The sequence below is a fragment of the Astatotilapia calliptera genome, chromosome 11 (genome assembly GCF_964374335.1).
Source record: "Astatotilapia calliptera chromosome 11, fAstCal68.1, whole genome shotgun sequence".
In the NCBI taxonomy this organism is placed as follows: Eukaryota; Metazoa; Chordata; class Actinopteri; order Cichliformes; family Cichlidae; genus Astatotilapia; species Astatotilapia calliptera.
In genome coordinates, this window is record NC_137432.1 from 17,011,060 (window position 1) to 17,035,676 (window position 24,617).

A 24,617-nucleotide genomic window follows, 5' to 3' on the forward strand; every position below is an offset into this window, starting at 1 on the left:
AAGGGCATCTGGTGACCCTTTGACATAAGAGACCACATGAAAGCGCCCTTTTCCTTTTAACTAAACAGTGCAAAATACTGATTTATGGTCTGTTGCTTAGTAAAAACTACAATTCATAAAAATGCAATAAGGACTGATAATCCTTTACCTTCCCTCCCTTTCCTCATGCAGGGTCACCTCCTCTTTTTGTAGAATATCAAGTACCGCTTCCGTTTTATTCATGAGTTATTAGAGCTTCATTACATTTATTTTTAACTTATGTTTGACAAGTCATTCAATCCAAACGCTACAGTTATTTATAAAAGGAAATCTAGACTCCTGTAGGGTAGAACAGTGACATATTAAAATTTAAAATATAAGAAAACAACTGAAGTGTGCATGAGCACAAAACCCTTCCATCTCTCTTCATAATGTCTTCACATCATAATACTAATAATGACAGTGCTGTGTCTCGTTCTTTCTAATATATAACACTTAATCCAACAGCCAGACTGGCTTGCTTCTTTAAATCTGTTCTTGATTTCTTTGAGACTATATAGAACATTTTATTATTTAATACAGAAAGTAACTGCGATTTTCAGGAATAAAATGAATGTTAACACTTCCACACTAAACTATCCATAAGCCCATGTCCCATTTAAGATGAACTATTCAGCCCTCTTCATACATACTGCGAGCCAATTTATGAATACTGCAAGAGTTTCAGGTTAGGTTTATAAAAAAAAATAAACCACTTATAAGCATAAGCATAAGAAATAAAACTGAAGGCCGAAGAAAACTTGTGGGAGTTTTCTGTTCACCCCCTCTTTTCTTGAATAATGGTACGCTCCCTCCTTGCAATGGTCTGCACTGTGTTGCTGCGGTTGGTCTTTCCCTCTTGACGCGCAACGATTAGGAGGAGCGGAATGCTGGAAATACGTTTGTAATATATGGCACCTCTGGGAGAATGAGAGTTTTGTCTGTTTGGAAACCGGCAGCCGGAATAAGTAACTGGATGTAAAAAAAAAAAAAAAACGAAGAAGAAGAAGAAAAAGAAGAAATAAATATTCTGGATTTGCTTGTTTTGCTAAGGAAAGGGGGGAAAATATCGTGTACCTCTAATGTTCCGAAAAGCCTGAGACTGGGAAGACAAAGAAACAGGATCGGAGAAGTTTGCCTGCTTCACTGAAATGTAGACTCATCCTAAACAAGGATGGTGTGGCGGTAGTTGTATGGAGTTGGAACTGGGGGCATTTTTCGAAAGGATAAACGTGGGAAACGGTGTTAGAAAAACTTTCCTTTGTTCCCCACACCGCGGACGAATAACGAAGCAGGGGTCGCACGCTTGGATTGTTTTAAAAACGATTTCCTTACGCACGCTCTGCGCACACTGATTTCCAAACTCCAAGAGGCGCATGTCAAGCACGTTGTGCGATAGTGACTGCGGAGGCACGCGAGGGAGACTCCGAAAGTCCGGCGTGATGTTTTTACTTTTCCTCCTCGCGATCGTGCCGTCCGGTCACGGGTGCCCGGAGGAATGCTTGTGCTCCTCACAAACTGTGAAATGCCAAAACAAGGACTTGGACAGGATCCCGCATTTCATACCAAACAACACCAAAATTCTATTTGTGTCAGGAAACAGCATTTCCCGTATTAGTGGGGACTCCTTCCCAACCCGCCTGGAGCTATTAACAGAGCTCCATCTCAGTGGGAATGAGCTGGAGTATGTGGATACAATGGCATTTAACAACTTGCCAAACCTTGTGTGGCTGGACTTGAGCAACAACACACTCCAGCATTTCAGTGAAAGCGCTTTCCCCAGTGACAATAAACTGCAACACTTGAACCTCAGTAGGTCTTTGCACAATCACTCCACCACAGATGAGCTTCTAAATTTCCTGCACAGCAGGAACCTCGTCCAGCTGACAGTCTTGGATCTGTCCAACAATGACCTTGTGATTCTTCCCAGTGATATATTCACTGGTCTTTCCAGCCTGGTCAGCCTCAGCCTGCAGAACAGCTCCATCATCAACATCCACAACGGGACTCTCAGAGTGCCCCCATTGCGTGACCTTGACCTGAGGAACAACAGCCTGAAAGATCTGTCCAGCATCATGATGGCAGAGTTCAGCCTTAAGCCCGACCTCCGCATCCAGCTGGCAGGGAACCCCTGGCATTGCAACTGCTTTATCGAGGACACGCTGATGTGGCTGAAGAACTCCACTCAGGTCGTCGACGTCCAGAACCTGACCTGCACGAACCCCAAGGACCTGAGACGCCAGCCACTTCTGCAGTTGGAGAAGTACGAGCTGAAGTGCTCGATGGAGATGAAGGGCGTGCTGGGGACTTCTTACGTGTTCCTGGGACTGGTGCTGGCCCTGATCGGTGTCATATTCCTGCTGGTGCTCTACCTGAACAGAAAGGGCATCAAACGGTGGATGTACAACATCCGGGATGCTTGTAGGGACCACATGGAGGGGTATCATTACAGGTATGAGATAAACTCTGACCCACGTTTGGCCAACCTGAGCATCAATTCAGATGTGTGAAGAGGGGGCGTACAGCGTGGCACCAGCCTGGGACCGTGTAGTGAGATAATAAATGACTTTATACTATTAAGATTTGCATGAAAGTCTTCCTCCCCCACACCCCATGATGATACTCAGACTTCGCACCTGTCGCCGCTCCTTTTTACCCACCCCTTAGTGACTTCCCCATCAGCCACTGCCGCATGTCCCGTACCAGTCACCTGGCAGCTGCAATGTCAGCAGCATTGTCTCTGTGTAACAGTGCATGGACAATGAGTCATGGGAAAGGGGTTTTCTGGACAGTTGCAAAGAGTGATATGTTCTATTTTTACTTTCCCCTAAAGGATAAACGAATGAAGGGAACTGACTTGTAACTAAAAGAATAGTTGGTGAAAACACACTGCCAGTCGTTGCATCCTTCTCGTAAAGCCTCAGCTGCAGACAAATGTTACACTGCTTGAGTTTGTTTTTTAAACGTGAACATGTGTAATACAGTATGCCTTCTTTTGAATGATTATAGTGCACACTGCATTAGCTCTTCGGATTTATTAGGTGGATGTGATTGCTCTTTTTTTTTTCTCCTGTGATGATATTGAGCTGAATAAAATGCCTCTGGATTGCTGGTATCTGTCTCGACTGAGGGCTTTTTAATTGTAAGACTGAGGAATGTGATCCCAAAGCTGTGATGAAGGAGTTCACGGGCACACACACACACTTACATTCCTGAGGCAGGGCCACAACTCGGCTAAAAACCACATGACAAACACTAAATCTCACTCCAGCTGTCAGCGAGCTCAGCAATGTGTGAAACGTTTGCACTTTTGCCACTTATAGTATCTCCAGGGTAACAGTGTACGGCTGTGTTCTCATTAACAAGCAACTTTCTGTGGAAAGAAGTCAAATTCTGATGTTGAATAGAGGACACGTCCTGAATTCAAATGAGCTTCTGTCTGCGGGTTTAAAGGTGATGAGAGTAGCCCAACTGTTATCTCCGGTCCAATTTACTTCACGCTGTGTGTTTCTGATAAAGAACCACTGGCTCTGCTGTGACCCCGTCCCCTCCCAGAATAATGTCTGTGAGCCTGCACTGCAGCCAGAAGACTAATCTCACTACTAACAGCTCCTACCAGCGTTTACTGTAAGCATTTCAATATGCTCCAGCTGCAAAAACCCGGGAAAAAAATCAGTATTCGTGTCGCTCCATGGCACATGCAAATGAAGAAAAACCAAACCAGAGATGCTGGCGCTCATGGGGGCACACGGAGGTATTATGGAAATGAGCCCAAGCAGCTTTTCTTTTCATGTAACCCTTCTTTAGGTGAACTTGCATCCCTGGAAGTAAGTCATTAGTGTTTTTACTCATCTGTCAGTTGCTGTTGTATTGGGGGGAGGGTTATTTCTTTTTTTTCATGTTGTCCACTATAGTATGGATTAATAATTTAATAATGCGTGGTATTCCTTTGAAGGGATGCCATGCGTGTTGCCATCTAGCAGTACAAAATAATGATGTTTGTTGTGTCTGCATGCAGGAACAACTGTGAACTTCCTTGGCCTTTAAAAAAAAGAAGAGATTACAGATAATCATCTCCCTATTCCTCAGTTTTTTTAATGAAGAGGCTCACGTTGCCCGCAGCATGCTATTTCCAGTGCACGCAGCGTGCCTCTTGCACAGATTTCCTTCACAGTTTTGCCAGGCCTGCGTGTTTCTGCACATCTGTGTGTTTCAGGGTAGGGGGGAAAAATAAGAGCTTTTGTCATCAGCTGCGGCTGCTGTAGTTGGGACTGTCTCTGGATGTGTCTGATTAGACTTGTTGGATATCAGAAAGGGAAGTCATGTGGAACGCTGTCTGTGTTATCTGGTGCTCCAGTTAGTGTTGATGCTTTGTGTGTCTCCTGCAGGTGCAGCAGGTAGTGCTGTGTGATACTGCAAATTTTGCTATCAATGTGATACCAAGTAAATACGGGGCCAGCGCTGATGATATCCATACCAATGCTTTTGACTTATTAAGGCTGCTTATGGAGGGGAGAGCAGTGTGTCATGATTTCTGAAATGAATCGTTATCAGTTTGCAAATTCTGAACACATTTCAGTGATCACTGAATCATTGCGATTTTTACTTTTCACAATAATAACACAACAAAACACACCTTTCAGCTTTGCAGAAAAAATAATGAATTTCATAGAATTCATAGAATAGGTTACATATTGAACTTGGTAGGTAGAAACAAAGTGTCAATCCAGTCATGCTATTATCAATCTGATACCAATATCAGTGGTGTTATCTATACTATCGGTATCTTTAGCTTTGTGCGTACCATGTGGAACTCTTGCATCTCTCAAGACATTGGTTCAAACAACAGCTTTGCCAGTTTTAGAGATGGGGAGGGTACTTTTGTGTGTAATGTGTGTGTCCTCTAATTCAACAATGTCACCTTTGATTTATACCTTCCTCATGCACGCTTTAGCACTGAAGTTTTAGCCCATTAAACAAGCCCTTACCCAACTGTGCATTCGAAATTGTTGCCGGCTGATTTTTGAAAGCGGATGGTCTCATTCTACACGCACACTTTATTCCCCAAAGTGAGGCTTCTCACTTGGCCTTCCCAGGAGGGGCGTACAGGTGCAGGCTGCTTACAGCCTAATGTTTCCACAGAGACCATCAGTAAGTAGCTCTCCTCCTCGCACACTATCTGCAGATTCATATTAACAAGTGATTTTTGCCCAGCCACGCCTCAAGCTACGCTTGGCAGAGCAGGTGTAATTACAGTGAGAGAGAAAAGGGAGAGAATGAATGGCTGAAGGGGAAGCAGAATAAAATAGATGAGTGAGGGGAGGGCTTTCTTTTCTTTAAGCATGACGACACCGTCTCTGAACCCTTTGTGATCGTTAACTCTAGTCTCCAAGCAGCCTGGATGTCTAAATAGCTGGCCGCTGACTTGTGGTGTCAAGTGAGGTCCAGTGAGGAGGTGGTGTCTCGGGCAGCTCTCTGGACTCCCTCAGCAGTCTGTTAGGGCCGTCGGCTAAAGCTCATTTCCAGACAGGGGCAGGACTGATGGTTGTACTTGTTAGTAAGCAGATACTGTTACAGATATTGGCACCAGAGGCTCAACTGGTACATATATTACCTACTTGTTGCCTCTTGTATGAATACTTACCAACAAAGGTTTCTACTCAAACCTCTGTACGTGCTTGAGAGGTCATTTTTTAAATTAATATTAATTCTTTGTTATAAATGAGTGCTTTTCATGTTTAAGAACACATATATAAGAAACTATGTCTTTTTATACTTTGGTACTGTACAGATTGTATTTATGGTAATATGTTTAATTATGTTCAGTATGCTTAATTACTATGACCCACCCTTTAAAATGTGGTTTTCTTTTAGTTCCTTTCTACACAAGTGCCCATATTTATGTTATGTTACACAAATTTTGGTAGACAAATCAGGTAAACTTCTTCCCTAGAGACACATGTTCTAGGCCCAGGTCATATTTATTATAAAAACCCTGGAGTATGTTTTATTTCTTTTTTAAAAATCTCCCTAGAATGGCACATGACCCAAAAATAATAGAGAAAAAAAAAACAAAAATCAGACAACCCCCTATGAGCAAGCACTTGGCAATAGTGGGAAGGAAAAACTCCCCTTTAACAGCAAGAAATCTCCAGCAGAATCAGGGTGAGGAGAGAAAGACAGGACAAAAACAATGTGGAAGAGAGGCAGAGAATCATAACTAATTGTTAAATGCAGAGTGGTGTATAAACACACAGAAAGTGAAACGAGGTGAGTGAAGAACAAGTGCATCATGGAAAGCCCCCAGCAGCCTAGGCCTGCTAATGTGATTAAGGGATGGTTCGAGTTCACCAAGAGTGTTAACTTGCAATTTCCTAAATGTTAGTAAGTTGGGGATTGTTACTAGCAATTAGAAAACTGAATGGTAACACTCACCTACCTCCTAAGTTATGACCTCATAACCTATAAAAAATGTCCTTTAATGTAAATAAGTTTCATCTGAGAACATTTAATAAACCATAAATTTACAAACCTAATAACAAACAGCCTGAGATGTTTTTTAAGTGTCTTCCTGTGAGCAGGAAGTGGAAGTTTAAGTGGGATTAAATAAATGTGCAAAAGTAGAGACTTTGTCCCATAATTAAACATGCAGAAATTATCTGTATGTAATTTCTCTGATAGCTCCAATTGCTTAGCAAGCCTTTTAAAGCATTAAAAGGGAATGTTGGTACCCTGCTCTCGAAGACCCCCACTTTATTCACCCAACACGCAGCTGAAGCCACATCTTAGCATTCAGCAAGACACAGAGCCACTATCACAGCTGATAATGGAGATCAAGGCTGCAGCTGATTATGTAACAGTCATCTTACCTGTCCTTTAGTGCTCACAGGAGACTTTTGTTCCCTGACTTTTGCTGTTAAGGTAGTGCATCCTTCTAGACAACAGACATAACTCCCAGGGGGCAAACCCAGCCTTGTGCATAAACCTGAGGAAGAAAAGTGCCTCCCTTGTTACTGTCAGCCATTCCCATAACCTGGGTGTACACAGTATAGCCTCCTAGCAAAGAGAAACTGAAGTTGCAATGCATTAGTTTTTATATATCAGAAGGTCTGAAATTTGTCAGTGTTTTGAGAACTGAATAATAAAACACCTACAGATGAAAACTCCTGAAAACCCGACAGAACACTTACCCCATTATACTGCCCACACACACACACACACACACACACACACACACACACACACACACACACACACACACACACACACACACACACACACACACACACACACACACTGTTCCCTGTTTGTTAAGCCACATTTAATATGCCAGTGCACTTTCCTACTGTTGAGAGACAGGCTGGCAGGTTATCAGATTGCCAGAGTGCCGTAATTACATTCACCACACTGCACTGGTCTGCTGCTCCGCAAACACCTGGCATGTTGCCCCAGCTGCTGACCTTTCCCTTAGTAAAAAACAGAAAAAATCAGACTATGTAAATGGCGGTTGTGAGTGTGGGGGCATGCTTTGTAGATATTTTAAACAAAGCAACACGAGGTACAGAAATCACCAACACTGATCCTCATCCTTAAAGGTTGTGTAGCAGTTTTTATGAGGTCTTTACGCGTACGTTGGGGCATTGCTGGTCCTGGAGTATTTGTTATCGGCCCAGCCTCTTTCCTTCCCCCTTACGATGTCTTGTCCTTCTCTAATGTGGATTTATGATGCCACGCTTGAGCCTCCCACTGAGCCACACCAGGGCTTGACGACCACAAGCCTCCGTAAACGAAGACGGATCTGAGCTGGCAGTGCCGCGGCCTTTTCCAGCAACCGGAAGCATCTGCCACATCTGCTTGAGGGACACAAATGCAGGGATGAGTGAGAAAAGGACACAAATGCTGTGAAGCTATCCGGCGGCTCCAAGAAAAATAAATATAAAAGGTGGAACTCAGTAGGATGCTTGTAAGATGCTAAAATGCATATTTGCAGTGACCTTTATGTGTAGATTAGCTGGGGTTATGTCATATGTCACTGGGTTTTTGGGTTTGTTTTTTTTATAGAAGCTTGGGTAACAGCATGATGGTTGCAAAATGTTAATAATAGTCTAGCCTTTCCTGTGACCTTTGTCTGTTTGGATGATGGATTTGATCTTCAATAGGTTTTTCATAGAACATCAAAAATTCACTCTTAAACACATCAGAAAGCTCTTGATATTCAACAAACGGGGCCAAGAACATTTGATTCTTATTGCACCCTGGTAGATCATATGCTCCTGTGTTTTTTCAAGTGATTTTTTTGTAGAAATTCTGCAGATAAACATGGTTTAGATGCCCCATAAGTAACCCTGGTTGCCTGGCTGTATTATTTCACATTTCAGTTTGATGAAGCTCACACCTCTGATGAGTCTACTGCAGGAATATCTTGACGTAAAAGTACTTCAGTGTTACCACCGCGGCTACGAAAACAGACTGATCCACGCACCGAACGCCTCCCGTGTAAAGATTTATTTAGCTGTGCAACTCTTTCTCACTCCGCTGAAAATTACCTGTGCGCCTAACAATCTATCAGGCGCACGTGGCTGATTCTCGTGTTGATTTCTCAGCGCTCAATAACATGGCTGATCAATGGGCCGGTCTCAAAAGGAGCCCCGTGTTTTTCCATCGATATGTTTTCTGTGAACTTGGACTTGAAAGCTGCCCGATTCTAGCAATGTCAGTAACTCAAAGGCAGCCTTTCCAACACTTAAAAAAACCCACCAGAAGCTGATTAATGTATGGCCTCAACCAAGTGCTTGAAAGTGACATGTTGGAGTGTTTTCACACTCATTTGTTTCTTGAATGAAGTGGTAGCAGGCAGACGTGTTTAAAAGGTGACAGGGGGTTTCTAAGAATCACCCCGCAGTTCTTCAGCTTGAGACACCTGAGTTAGAAAACACAAACACTGCAGCTGTCTTTCACTAGCGAGGGCAGTCATGGAACGCAAGACCTGCGTCTCATCACTGTCTGCGTGCTTTATTTATACTTTTCTGTGTGCGCCTCTCCCTTCAAACTGACTGTCTTCTGATTTCCTGCCCCTCTCAAACAAAAGGTTTCAGCAGAATGTGGGCGCATCGTGACCATCTATTATCACAGTTTCCCTGTTATTAAAAAGAGAAGTAAGAGTTCTCAAAAAAATCACAAACCTTTCAGATCAGGTGTCAGAATGGTGTCTAGGAAGAGTTATTAATGATCAAGAGACAATAGGACAACATATTGAGACATGTTGATGTTTTTATTTAAAACAAAATGAAGGGATTGTAAAATGAGTCTCATGATGACTTCACAGAGGGTCTGCCCTCAGGTGGTGCCACAATGCTGAAGTTTAATGATAATCCAATTCTACATAGAGTAATACTGACGATTCTTTCTTATTTAGCTGCCATGAATTACTCTTTGATTCTCACCAACAGTGACAACGAGGTAGAAATAAAGGGATTTAAATTACCGCAGGAAGTGTTACCACCTGATTGGTAGTCTGGAAACCTGATCTGGACTAGGTAACACCCTTACACCTTTAGCCCTGAGCTCATGGAAACATGTTGCTCTACAGTCCACTTATACAAACAACATGTTTACACTGACTCGCAATCAGGACCTCACAGCTCCGAGTTGCTGTTGAAAGCATTAGGTGAAGCTGTATGAGCACAGTCTTGGCAAATAATGTGTGTTTTATAAATGTATTATAGAGATTTACAGAAATGCATGCCAGCTTTTTTTTTGTACTGTGATGTTTGAGATATTGTGTTCATAGATGGAATTAAAATGACGAATGTAAAATGTAGTTTGAGTTTGAAGTGAAATTTTGTGATTATAAAAATTAAAATCAGATTTTGACATCAGAGCTTTGGTTCAGTGTGGGATTATTTACCTTTTCTGCCATCTGGTGACTCACTCCTGTGGAGAATTTCAAGTGCATTCCTGTTCCTGACGATGAGACTAAAATCTCATTACAGAGAAAGCAGTCTGGAACTTTAGATCTTATCATGTAATCTGAACACAACTGTAAAAGTTCATGCTTTTTTTCTCAGATTACAATCAGATTTCCTGGCAGAGACTGAAAGGAGGTCAAAAGTCCAATATTACCTTTTTAGGCAGCAGTTGGAAACAATAATCTCTACAAGCTCCATTATAGTGGTTTCAGTCACAGCATGCTATCAGCTTTTAAGCCGGGACTTCTCATTTCCACATGGACAAACTCCAACCACGTACACAAACGCGGTTAGGCAGAAAAATAAAGATTAAAACGAAACACATTCACAATCTAATCTAAAGCAATATTTCCCTAATGTGCAAATACAGCACAACCTTTCTGAGGCACATTTGTGCTGTATGGTAAAGTAGTTCTTATGAAATCTTAGCTACAGTATGTACCATCTCAGAGCAAGAAATGAATCAAATTTAGAGAAGAGCAGGAAAAATAGGGGATTGTTAGATGGAAAGTCATCTTTTTTCTTCTTGTCTTTGTGCAGTTTCCAGTTTTGCAGTGGGGGGTGGGACTGAAGACAACAGGAGTGGAAAACAAATGCAAGCTCAGAATTGTTTGTTATGCTGGGCTGAACACATAACACCTCAGGAGGTAAAATGTGAAAAGGTTTTGATTGCATAGTGTGTGCATTTTCTCACATAAGGCGATCAATTGCTAATCAACCAGAATGTCAAACCAAAGTTGCGAAGCAAAACTTAAAAAAGTTTTGCAAGACACGAGAAGGATTTGCTGAGGAAAGAAGTACTGAAACTATCGTGATGATGTATTTAATTTGGCTTTTTGGTGCTTGTTTTGCGAGGCCACGCGTTCAACACGGAACAATATTAAACGCTTTGTAATATGATGTAGACCAGCAGAGGGTGTCACAATGAGTAATGACCTCAGCGGAACAGTAGCAAGCAACGGGAGCAGAGACAGCCAGAAGGAGCTTGATCGCGCCATCCAGTACTGCTTTTACAAGGTCATGTGGTGCAAAACCCATTTAAAAACATGTACGTTTCTTTCCGTATCCAAATTAGAGTGCTCAGCAGGCCTTGAAGAATCAGTATAACAAGGTCCGCACAGAATATGAAAACTGTGTTCCTGCCATTAATCTGCTGGTACAAGAGGTGCTAAAGTGGATGCTGTGTCAACTCCTCCAGCTACAGCACTTAGAGAAGAAACAAGAATTTATGCTGCCTAAAATTATCTTCTTTTTCATGGCTCTTTACACATGGCAGCCACATCGGATTAACTTGCACTTCTTTGCTCGTTTTATGCTTGGTTTAAAAACACATGCTCTTCCTGTTTACGATAATGTAAAAGTTGATCTTACACGATATTTCTGGCCGCCACAGGCGACTATTACACAGGATCAATTGCAAAACATCACAAAAACATCACAGAGGAGAACCGGTGCAGTATGGCCGCTGGATTATCACCTGGATTAAACTGTGTGCAGTGTGTAATACGGTTTTAGTATTTAGTAAGTTTAAAATTGATTGTGTCTTTGGAGTTAAATTTGTTCAAACTAGCTGCTGATCATTGTTACCATCTAAAATCACTGCTGCAAATATTGTATATGCTACTGCTGCTGCTACTTTTTAACTGCAGCAAATACAGGGGAATGGCTATATTAAAGATATAACATGTATAAAAGGGATAAAGATGCATTAAAATGAATAGATTTGTGTTTTCGATAATTTGGTGACTTTTGTACTTACATTATACTGCATATCTGCAAGAATTCCTAAACTTGATATGTTAAGTTGGACTGTTTTGAACACAGTGATAATTGGATTTCAACCGAGTTACGTTAAAAGTTATTATTTTATTTCCTAATGTAGAGGAAATAAGTGCCAATCTTGTTGCTTATGGCCACACATAAACAAAGCACGGGACTGTAATAGTTAAATTACATAATAATGCATATCCACAACAAATATATTTTATTTTTGTGACGCAATTGATAAAGTTCTGTAAGGTTATTTTCACCTAATTCAAAAGTTATTGTATAATTTTGTGTCTGAACATGAAACTGAACATTTTTTTATCTAATGTGATGCATTTTTACAAAGAAAAAATTAACCTTGTCCAACAAAAGTAATGTTTGGACATCCAATAATTTCCCAAGTGTATTCAGGAATATTTTACCCCCATACACATCACTCTGAGTGCTGCATGAGTACTATCATGTAGAATGATGCTGATATTAAAATAAAGGTGCTTCCAAGGAACTGTCCATGAAAAAAAACATACATTCCATGTTACTTTTAGACACCATTTTGAAAATTACAGTTTTTATAGCAGCATTCAGCTATAACTTGGACTTTTTCCTGCACTTTGTCAGTTTTAGTGCCCCACACCTTGTTAAAATTTCATACATGTGCATATTCAAGACATCAAGTGAAGCCTTTTCTCTCAGCAGCTTCAGTGCACGTGGAAATACTTACATTCACATTTCTCCTGTTACAATCTCTGCCCCCAGTTGTCAAGTGTGCCGTTCCGCCCCTTTGCACACCATCTTGTCATTTTCTATTCTCTGTATGAAATGAGACGAGTCTCCACGCCAGAAAGGTCTGACAGCAGCGCTTGAGAATAATGAAACCGGCTTCAGATAGAGCCACAGACAGCCCCCACCCCGCCCAACAGATGACATGCAGCATTCTTAAAGTGCTGTGTAACATGAGCTTCATATGTAGACATCAGATAGTACTTGACGATGCCTCCATTACCATTCACAAGCCAACGCTTTGGGCAAGCTAGATTTCTCCGGTTACCCTTCTGTACACAAGCCAATCTGAGATGAGAAGGATAGAAACTCAATTAGCTTTTGTAAAGTGCTGATCGCTCACATACCTGCTGACATATTCCATACTATACTTGCTAAGCTACGACCTTTCTTATTTCCTTCTTGTCACTACTTTGCATTTTGAGATGAATTTCCAGGCCCCCCTCATAGCAGCAAAATTTCTAAATTCACTGGAGTTTACAAAAAGCACAGCTCAAGGAGGATTAATCCATCACACTCCCTCACAAATCCCTTTAACAATGTGAGGATAAACATGAACAGAATATTTGATCTGACAACTGGTCCTCCGGTTTATACGTCATTGAGTGGGCAGTCTAAAGAGGCGTCGGTTCAGTAACTATAAAGGTATGCGGCGAAGTCACGGCCTTCTTAGTCGTCAGAATGAAGGAGCTCAGACAAAAAGTAACGTTTCTCCTCATACTGTCTCCCTCCCCCTTATCTTTCCCTCAACTTCTATTTTCTCCTCGCCCCGCAGAGACACACTTTGTCAAAGATTCATTTATTTGAGATGAATCGTTGTAAATCAGAAATATGGGGATTGCAGCCAAAAAAGCAGCCAAAGTTCTGAAATGATGTCTGTGGGGCATTGTAACTCCACAAATATCTCTTTGATTTGATGGAGAATATGTAAATTAATGAAATGAGGCGAGCTTCGTGTTAATGGTAAAAAAAAAAAAAAAAATTCCTCTGCTCCAATCCAGCCAGGTCACATTGAGTTTAAAATGTGACTCACAATCTCCTGGCTTCCTAAAAACTCGTTTTCTCCCTTAAATCTTTTATATCTGCAAGTAATGAAGCTGCAACAGAAGCACGCTCGTTTACTGAAGTGCAGTAACACAATAATGTCACTTTATTCTTTTTCTAACAGAAATGTCCCTACTGAACTTTCAATTAAAACAAGGTCATAAAAAGAGCTGAGCGTTTATAGTTGGGCATTTATTTAACAAGGACAGTATGAACATTTATCACATCACACTTTGCATAAAAACACAATCAGTCAATACCATAGCTGAATGTATAAAATACATTATATGTACATGCATACAGGCCAAATCTTTTATATCTACTATAGATTTAATATAGACCTTTATCACTATGATGGTATATTAGGAGAGATAAGTATGATATGCATATAGCAAAAATCAGGTGAGGGAATAACTAAATCACTTTACCTTTAATGGATTTTATTTTATTTTGCTGGCTTTTGATTAGTTCTTTTACGGTTATTATCAGTTCAATGTTTTACTAAGAAATGCATTGTCCATTAATTTACTGTCGTAAACCATGATTGTGATCATTCAGATCATAATCAAAACAGGTTTGGTTTCCAAACAAAAAGTTCTATCAGCTCGTGTACACTATTGGTTCTCGACTGTAAATTAAAGCACAATTAAAATAGTTCAAACATGTTTTTTCCAAATATGATGTAGCATTTTTGCATGTCATTTTCTACAAGATTTACAACAATATTTACATTTTTAAATGTAAATCTAAATCGTAAATTAAATCTAAAATTATCAAAATTAAATCTAAAATTAATCATGTATTTTAAATATAAATGCTAAATATTAAAAATAAAATAGGACGTAAATGTGACAGGTAATTAGTAAATATGTATATTTACAGAGTTTAGTCAGCAGCATTATGATCTTGTTAGATCATAATGCTGATCAAAGCCCATAGAGTGCTTTGAGTACTCCAAGAAAGTAGAAAAGCACTTTTGTTTGGCAACAAAGTTTTCATAAAGCTTTCTTTTGATGCTTCTCTGATCAGCAGTTTAAATTTGTATAACAGATAATTATTTACTTTTAACCATGACATTTAGGTGTACTATTTAAATGTAACATTTAAAAAAATTAGATTTGATATTTGTATTTAAAATTTAGATTTAAATTTTATATTTAAATATTAGTAGTGAGGTTCTGGATTTGAATTCACCGGCGCTGGTTTTGCGTGTTCTCTCCGTGGCTCCGTACGTTCTCTCCATGTCCTCTGACTTGTTAGGCTGAATGGTGAATGTAAAGTTGCTATAGGTGTGACTGTGAGTTTTGATTGATTTTCTGTCTCTCTGTATTAGATTTTTCATAGACTGGTGCTGGGACCTGTCCGGGGCCTTGCCTCTTGTTTCATGACAGGTTGGATATGCCCCAGGCCCCCCTGCCACCCTGAATCGGATAAGCAGAAGGGAATGTATGGATGGAGGATGAAAGCATTGTATAATATATATTATTTTATTTTAAATTATAAACCTAAACTTAACTTTTTCCCTTTTTTCTAAATTTTGGAGCTAAATGTAGTAACATGTTGCAATTAATTTGGAGCTTTGATTTACAATCTATGTCCTAAGTTAACCTATTTCCCAAAGTGTAACTGGTGAATGTAACATTTATCAGATAATCATAATACATGATGCGACACGTCTTGCTCCTTCATGAAACTCCAAAAATCTGTTTAATGAAATACATTTGAAGCTACAAATCATATTTGTAATTGTAAAGTAAGGTGCTATAAATTTAGAGTAGGATCTGAATCTCTCTCAACATAACCATTTATCATTTCCTTAACAGGAAGAAGACGGCCTTTAGAGCTGGCAATAGGGAGGAGGTGAGAACAGTTCAAAGTGAACTGAATACATCAATCAAGGAGGCTAAGGGCAATTACAGGAGGAAGCCGGAATACAAACTACGGTGGAACAATGCAAGGGAGGGCTGGAGGGGCATGAAGACCATCACTAGTTTCAGGACAACCAGCAGCAGTGGAGGTGAAGCCTGCGATCACCAACTACCTTCTGTTCCTTCTCTCCTCTTCACAGTCCTTGTGTCTGGAACTCAGGAGTGATGTCACTCCCAGGTTAGTGCATTCGGGGGGGAAAGTGAGGAGCTAGGTACAGCCATTCATGTCACTTACAAAGCCAAGAAAATATTGATTTTTGTGCTTAGAAATAGCACTGTAGAGCATTCATGGATAGAGCCTGGTCAGTAGTCTGTGTATGGTTTATTCAGTTAGTCACAAATACACAAAAAAATTCCCACAGCGAACTGAGAATTTCGGATTTAAGCCTACTGTTTCAAGCCTATTTCACACCTGCTCCCCAGGTTCCCAGATACATCGCACTCTCGACACTCTAGATCAGGACACCACCACTCTCTCCGCTCCAGCCACCTTCACTGTTGACTAAATTAGGAGACAGCTGTTAAGAAATCACTCAGGCAAGTCTGCGGGGCGTGACAACATGAGCCTTGGAGTTCTGGTTCTGTGCCCAACAACTTTGAGAACCAGGCAGATGAAAAAGCCTGAATATGCAAAAGAATCCCCATGATATCATATCCCAGTGGCCCTAAGGAATACAGAGCTGTGGCACTCACATCACGCATCACGGTGTGGAGAGACTCAACCTCTTTCTTATGGTTAGCCCACCGATAGATTCCACCCAGTTCAGGTTCAGACCTGTGGGCGTGTCTACACCCAACTGGATAAGCCAGTGTGCGCTGTGAGAGTCGTGTTTTTTGACTTCTTCAACACCATCAGAGTGTCTCTAGTAGGTGAACAACTCACAGTGATGCAGGTGGCTGCCTCTCTAGTGTGCACCTACAGCAACGTGTTTCAAACAGTGTGGTCAAAAACACAGGAGCCCTGCAGGAGATCATCATCTCTCCCTATCTCTTCACACCACGCAATTCAGCTACTGCAGAAAGACCTGCCACCTTCAGACGTTTTCTGATGACTCTGCAGTAGTGGGAGGAAGAGTACAGGGCTGTGGTGGACAACTTTGCTGTGTGGTGCGAGCAGAACCATCTGCAGTTTAACGTGGCAAAGACTAAGGAACTGCTTATAGACATGAGAGCAACCCGAACACCAGTGGCCAAGTGAGAACAGCCCATGATCATGATGTTTCATGAGTTAGTTACTATTGCTGTTGTTACATGTTACTGTCAGTATTGGACAGCTTCTATAGCTAATGCTGAATAGCCACAGAAGCACATTCAGCAAAAGACTAATTCCAACATGATGCACCACAGAACGCCATCAAACTGTCCAACTCTTCCTTATGACTTATGAAATATATTGTTTATACAGTACATCTTATTTTTTAACTTTTTATTAAAAATAAATTAATATTATTATGCAATAATATTAAAGTATTCTTATTCAGATAACCAGTTCATTTTGGCATTGGTCTCATTGTATCTCATTAAACCTTAAAATGTACATATAGCATATATAGCATTTTACAAGTGCTGTGTATATATGTAATTATATAATGATGGTGTTTTAATAAGCAACTTGAAAGGGAAGAACTGCAGACTGTGAGCTCATTTACCTTCACAGACTCAGGTAAACTCCATCTTTAATTAGTGAGAGAGAGAGAGACCAGATAGGTGTGGCTGTGTTTGCGTTTGTGTGTGTGTGTGCGAGCGCGTGCATGAGGGGTACAAAGTCAAACAGACAGCTGTTGAGGAAAAATGAAACGCTTCTTCCTTGTTGTTCCCATTAAGGGAGTTTTCAAACAGTTTCCTTTTATCAGCAGTGATCCTGAACAAGGCTGGCAGGGTTACGGCGAGGCCAAGGCTGCAGGCAATAATGCTGTGCTACACTGACGTTACAAAGAGGAGCGTAAAATGTTAATGACAACAGATCGACTGGGCATGCACACACTCTGTAATCACATCATCCTCCCTATTGGCCAGTTAGTCAGCATCCTTAAGTAGGAGCTGCGCTTTCACCATGAACGCTGGTGAAGATGTACACGCAGCGCCCTATAAGCTCCACAACCGTGTGACATAAGCCCAGTCCTCGAGGCCTGCCGCTCTCCTCCGCAGCGACTCTGAACTATGATGATGGGGCTGTTCGAGTGATAAAGGAGCTATTGGATAACAAGCACAGACGGGAAGATCAGAGGAAAAGGGCTGCTGTAATAACATCCCCTGCTTGAGACGCTGACATCCCTGAGAGGCATCATTTAGTGGTGTGAAAACAACAGAGATGCATGGCTCACAGACAAACGCTGCACATTAAGCTTAAGTTCAAACTGCTCTTTTGAAATGTTCCCAGGAATTAAAGTCCAGAAGAGCTGATTTTGGGTCAACTTACTTTCCTCTACCAGAACAACATTAATGCTAATTATACAGACGAGCAGAGGAAACTAAGGGGTGATTGTTACCTTTAAAATATACCATAAAGCATAAGAACAGAATAAGAAAAGTATCATTAATTTAAAAAAACTGTAGGGTGCTTTATTGTGTTTAAACTTTTCCTTTTCTTTTTCAGGTGGAATATATTCCAGGGCCTCTCGAAAGTTGTATAGAAACTCTTTAACAGTGTAATATAAACGAAAGTAAAGCATTTTTTCTTGTTGTTATGGCGGGCTGAGGGTAGAACATACAGGGCAGGCATCAAGCCTACATTGTTCTTTGTATTCCCTTGTGCTGCAGCCAAACTTCCACCCAGAAGCAGCGCAGATAGGTCACAGTGCAGATCGCCCATCATAGATGTGGCATCATGTTCCTCACTCTTCTCATGCTAAGAACCGATGGCTCAAATCACCTTATGTGATGAATTAAATAAACAACCAGAATAATATAATATGATCCCAGCAACTAAAGAAACTATGTGATATTGTTTCAATTGTGCTACATGTGAGAGGCAAACTGTCTCATTTTCTTCTGTTTTCCCAACATAACCACGCTGAATATGCACTTGTTCTCTGACTGCTGCCAAAACACTGCTCATTCTGTTTCTGACTACTCCCTGAACAGATGCTGGAGCTGTTGCTTCTGCTTTCTTACAGCGTTTTTTTACACTAAGTCTCCTTTATACACACAGTATAAAGGGCAGCTCCTTATAGTTAATTTAAAGGTTGTTAAATCTATGTCGAGTCTATGACATAACATACTCAAGTACGTCGTTGAAAGATTGGAAGTGTGGAGTTTGGTATTATTATTGCCTAAAGTTTATGTTGAAAACCTGTAAGAATCAAAATCAGACATTTGGTGCTAGGTTTGACTCATTTCTTGTTGCTAATTGCAGTAAAATCATTCCCAGCATTTATACTTGTGCGTTATGTGCCTGTGTTGTTCTGCAGTTTCACCATCAACATCAAAGCTAGCAGCAGGCTTTCTCTGTTCAGCTTCATCCATTCTCTCCAGTCAATTTAGTAAAAAGTAATGACAGAAGAAGAAGCAGCAGGCAATAGGTAGGGGAAAAAATGATGCTACTGAACTGGAGCTGGCACTGATGCCACATGTAGTTGTATTTCTAGAGACATACGCGTACGTATATTATGGCGTACGTTACAGCACAGGGTTTCAGAAAGGTTGGAACAGCTTGAAGACTGAATGGGCAAGTGCCATAGGTATTTCTCTCATATTTCAGGTTGGCTTTTTGTATTGTTTGGTTGGCCACAATGGATTTTGAGTTAGATGATTTTGCCAGAAATCCTACATTACAGCAGCTAAATAAGTGTAGAAAAGTAGATTTGATGCTAATTGCAAATTCTGAAGCTTAGATTATGATGTGGCTAAGGCTACAGTGTTGGATGGTTATGAGTTGGTGCCTGAAGCATATGGACAGAAATTCCAAAATTGTGAAAAAAAAAGATCAACCTGGGTTGCTTTTTCATAAATGTTGTCAAGCTAGCAAAGTCAAGGATTTTGCAAAGCTGAAAGAACTAGTGCTTTTCGAAGCTTTTAAGAAATGCATGTGGTAGTCTATTTAAATGAACAAAAAGTTGAGTGTTTTGCAAACACTGATGTCCTAGCTGATGAGTTTGCCCTGACTCACAAGGGTGCTTTTTCATCTCCGACGTGGCATGACACTATGGTTTCACCTGGTGTGGATATAGCACGATCACCTCAGGTTTCCCAGTGGAACCTCATAGTGGCTGGAGGTGTTTCTATTGTCAGGAACTTGGTAATTTCTTTGCTTTTTGCCTGGTGCTAAGAAAGAAAGAAATGTTGAAGGATAAAACTTCTGCTGTAGGGTCAATCTACTGTTGATTAACATAAACCAGTGTCTGCCAGAGTGCCAGCAGTAGAGATAGATAAGGTGTTCAAGCCTTTTATGTCTAAAGGCTTTCTTTCACTGACTGGGAGTGAGGGGGACCAAGTTCCAGTCACAATTTTAAGGGATCCCAGTGCAAAGCATTCTGTGGCGCGATGTGGTGTAGTGCCTTTTTCTGACCAGTCATACTGTGGCTCAGATTTGTTGGTGTGGGGAGTAAGAATGAATATGTTTGGCATGCCGCTTCGTTCATTTACCCTATTTCCCCCCTTTCGGGTGCGAGTGGGGGTGCAAGATCAGCTGCCAGTTGCTGGTATTGATCTTATTCTTGGAAATGATTTGCCTCGGGGAAAGGTGTTTCCTGCCACACCCAAAGTCTCTGAAAATCCTGCTGCAGATGTTTTCGTTCATACCCCCTCTGGGCTCAGTGTCTCTTCAGTTTTGCCGGCATGCGTGGTTACTCGTGCCCAGGCCGTCACCTTGGTGATGTGGTGGACATTTCCAATAGGTTCTTGAAGTTTAAAACTGCTGTTAAGCTTTCTCCTGGGATAAAAAAAAAAAATCTAGATCATTTAATGTGCTACCAAATGACTTGTGTTTAGCAACAGACAGAGAGCAGTTCATTAAAACTCAGCAGTCTGATGCTACTTTGTCTGGGTCCCTGTCTGCTGCCAGGCAACAAGCGCATGTAACCCAACCTGTGTTGTACTATTTGACCACAGTGTATTGCTACGTAAGTGGTGGTCTCCGGTGTCTGGAAGAGAGTGTGATGTGGTCACTAAGGCTGCGATGCCAAAAGATTACCAACTACAAGTTTTAGGCCTTGCCCATGATGATCCTCTATCTGGCTAGTTAGGAAATAAGGAAACTTATGACAGAGTTTGTCGCCTGCTTCCAAACAAGCTGTGCATTTAGCCCTGTACTTTGTGTTTAGCTGTGTGTTACTGAGTGTGATTATGGCTAGAACTAGATGGTTGTTTTTGTATATATTGTAAATAGTGTAACTAGACCGTTGTTGATTGATCTGGTAGCTGTAGGGGTGGGAAGCCTTTTTCTTTCAAATCTTTGTTTCTCCTGTTTAGGTTAGGGACACAGGTAAGAGGCCTGTGTTTCATTTCTAGAGCGTTTTATTGGTTGTTTTGTTCATGCCTACTGCTATAACCTCACGATAAAAATGCTTGGAAACTCAGGTGCCACTTTTAGGACGTTTACTGACCACTTTTAGAAACAACCACAGCTAGTCGCAACACATACAGGAATGTTTTTCACATAACATTCCAACAGGGAAAACCCTGAAAAACCTCTGAAGGTTCCGGGGTGCAACGCCCCCAAACATACATTAACAACAACACGGTCTACAACACCCACCCTGACATTTCCTACCTTCAAAGAAAAATAAAATATTCGGTTGTAAAACTGCAAACTTTGTGGCATCATTGGTCCTTCCTTGGGAGCAAGGAGCAGGGGAGTTAGCTTTTTGTGTTCTTGGACTGTTTGTACGACACTATAGGCCATATCATTAAATGAATAATTAATTTTAAATGCTCCAAAAGGCACAAAGAGCACAAACAGAAATCCGGTTCAAGTGGCTGTTTGAGGGGCTACAGCTTTTGGTCCCTTTCACATTGGCTTACTTTTTCATCCTGAGGTATTACAGCTTGGTTCATTATGCTTGAAATTAAATACCAGTTCTTTTTGGATGATATCAGCGGTACTGCAAAAAAGCTGATAAAATCATCTGGGTTATTTCTTTACAAAGGTCAGTTAGAGTTGCATAGGACTGTTTCCACTGGCAGAACAGCATATCTTATAACTACAGGTCCTTTAAGACATACACTCTTCTCCATTAATCATAGAGCACCGTGGTTACTTTTCAATATTGCAAAATCTCATCCCTTTTAAAACTGAGCTAGGCGTGTGTTTGTCAAGATTAGGTAAAAACATATTGCTTGTTTGTGACCTAATGCTGGAAAGAGGAAAACTTTAACAACTAGCTGATTATGAATTTAATTGGCCTTTTCTACTCAGTGTGGGTGACAAATGACATTCCTCCTACTTTCTTACAATGGTTCGATTTGTCAGTGTGCTAAAATGATCATTTTATAAAAATGTGCAGAGGCCACTGTATGGTACTGCCAAGGGTGACAGTCAAACCTGCTGTATAGTAATTATAAAGCCATCACTGTTGAAAAAGTCCCTGCTAACTGCTCTTGATAATAACGTGCACTGCAATTAAAGTAGATATAAAAACCTCTCCCTCGCCCTCTTTCCTCCACAAAAATTACATTAAATGCTGCGTGTCGTGGCCGTGATTCATTCACCGCATACAGCACAGTACAACGCATGTAGCCTTCAGCAAATTGAAGTGAATCATTTCTTACTTTGTTACAGGAGCTATTACAGTCGACACAATGCACTGCAAGATCCCCAGCCAGAGGCACAGCACGGACAGGCTCTCTTATAGATGAGAAGCAGTGGAGACAAGCAGGTCCAACATTCAAATGTGCTTTTTTTTCTTTGAGAGAACAATGCAAAGATATGCTCTGTGTCCAAAATGTAACAGGAATTGTTTTTCTCATGATTGTGGAATTACGAGGTTTTCTTTCGAGTGAAGCAACCTGCATTTTAACCATTACTAAAAACTTTAGAAGGGGCTAGTTAAGTCAAATCCCACATATCCTCTATGATTTCAAGGTCTTTCGCTTGAACTTCTGTCACCCTCCATTGCTGAAAATAGACAAAGAAAGGTAAGCACACTTAAAGAAATATTATACTCACGTTTTCTCTCTGGAAGGTATGAAAGTGTTGCAAAAGAAAAGGAAAGCGGCACTTTGACAGAGAGGAAATGAAATGACTTTCTCAACTTGTCAAACTGTCCTCCCCTCCAACTCAGTGGATACGAGGGTCGTTGTTCAGTCTCAGCGATAACCCCCCCCCCCCCCAACTGAATAAAGGCTTCTGTCTGATGTAGCAGGCCGCCTAGGGACACCTGCATGTGGAAGGTAGTATAATTTGGGAGAGGTACCAGGAAATGGGAATCTCGAACCTCAAAACATCAATGCCTCAAGAGGCTCATAATGTGCACAATCCTGGAACCATTCAGAAAACCGGACTCATCAAACTGAATGCCATCTAAAGATAGATTGTCGGAAATATATTGGAACAGACAAAAAGCCTCGCTTTGGCAAGAAGCAATGGGTAACACACAAACTGGCATGAAGGCACACACAGAAACCGTGGAGACCATCCTGGTTGGCCAGTGGGAATGTGTCTCTGCCTATTATTTGCTTTGGTTCCAGGTTTCCACTTTTCTTGGGTTCATCATGTGAAGGATGTGTTGCTGCAGGGTTTCAGAGGTCAGGTCTGCTACACAAACAGAAGGCCTCTTTATCCTGAGGCTAGAATCAGCTAAAACTCCTGGAGAAAAAGAGGGGGAGGACAGCAGAGAAATGTGCTGAGCAATATTGCAATTTCGTATGTGCCCTATTCTTTTCTTCTCTCCTTGGCTACAGATTTTCTGGTGTCCTAGAACTGCTGAAAAGATGAATGCTTCAATTTTGTCTACAGTTTTGTTTTGTTTGTTTTTAAAAAAAATATGTTTTAGTCAAGACTGAAATATCGAGGCTTATGGTTTTGGTTTTCATTGAAACATCTCCAGAACTATTGGGTGGAATTCCAATGAATTAAGTCGTTTCCCTGAGGCCTAATTATAATATCATTGATGTTCCTGACTTTTCAGCTAGAAGAGTCAAAGTACATGTAAATTTTTTTGTTTTGTTTTTGGAGTGAGGTCTGGGTTTAGATGAATTTGAAGGTTTTACATACCATAGGTTAATAATTTATTTTGGAAATTGCATTTTTGTTTATAAAAGTTGCATTAATTGTGGAGACTATCTGGCAAAATAGAACTACAAGGGTAATAAACATTTGTTTGCCAGGACTTATTTTCTGCAGTAATAAGGTATTAGCAATGCTAACTTTCAGATTGGCCCACAAAAAAGAGCCATTGCTGCAGCAGTGTATTTGTGTTTCTTGCCAAATGTTAGCAGGTTAGCATTAACCAATACCATAATCAATGTGGAGTGTGAGTAGCATTCATCTCAAGGAAGCAGACTTACCTATTTGGTCAAAATATGGTCATTTTTTCCTCGCTTATGGACAAGGAAAAAGTTGAGATAGTTGGTAGCTTACTATAAGGACAGTTCACTTGAACACAGTTATGTGAGGCAAACCTTTGCAAAGCTTTCTGTTTTGATCCCAACATCCCAGAAAAATTCCCTACTTATTTGTTGTCTATCATGAATAAAAAGACAAGATCAAATTTGTGGGCAGATTGGAACGTTTTAAGTCTGACAGATTGTTCTGTCATTATTGTCCCTCCCTCTGTTTCTTTCTGTTCTGCACCTCCTTTGTTCAGGTCCTCCCACCAGTTCACGTAGCTATCATTCTCATGCTCATCTTTACTAAATACAAGAATGAGTTCATTTAAGACCAGAAGTCTATTATCAGCCAAATGTGGTCTGGAACTAAACTCCATCGACATCCAGGAGCAACCTCTAAAAATAGTCATGTTTCGTTTTCATTTGTGTGAACCCTTGATTTTATGCCCTGTTTCTACCTGGTAAACAAACTCGTTCCTTTTGAATTGGGATTTTAGAGCACACTGTGCATCTACCCCTGGAGTGCAGATTAGCAGCAACAGGAAACTTAACTGCTTATTTTACCATAATACATCTGAACATAACCACTGATAAGCATTTTGCCCCCGACAGTGAGGCAAAAGCT

General features: G+C 40.8%; 1 protein-coding gene and 1 long non-coding RNA gene across 3 annotated transcripts in view; both read left to right on the forward strand.

The window, feature by feature from the left end:
- LOC145431776 (uncharacterized) overlaps positions 1–24,617 on the forward strand; it is a 32,716-nt gene that overhangs the window by 4,425 nt on the left and 3,674 nt on the right. The window contains exons 3-4 of one of the 2 annotated variants that reach the window (XR_013912073.1): positions 15,401–15,683; positions 22,224–22,320. This is a non-coding gene — a long non-coding RNA (uncharacterized LOC145431776). The remainder of the gene's footprint in view (positions 1–15,400; positions 15,684–22,223; positions 22,321–24,617) is intronic. The other variant, XR_013912072.1, reaches the window with a different exon arrangement.
- Positions 860–3,133, forward strand: tpbg (trophoblast glycoprotein). The gene has a single exon (XM_026183660.2). It carries the CDS (start codon positions 1,395–1,397, stop codon positions 2,526–2,528), a length of 1,134 nt encoding a protein of 377 aa, XP_026039445.1. The 5' UTR covers positions 860–1,394; the 3' UTR covers positions 2,529–3,133.

Excerpts from the sequence above, each read along its gene's own strand:
- tpbg (XM_026183660.2), top strand. The coding sequence starts at position 1,395 with ATGTCAAGCACGTTGTGCGATAGTGACTGCGGAGGCACGCGAGGGAGA.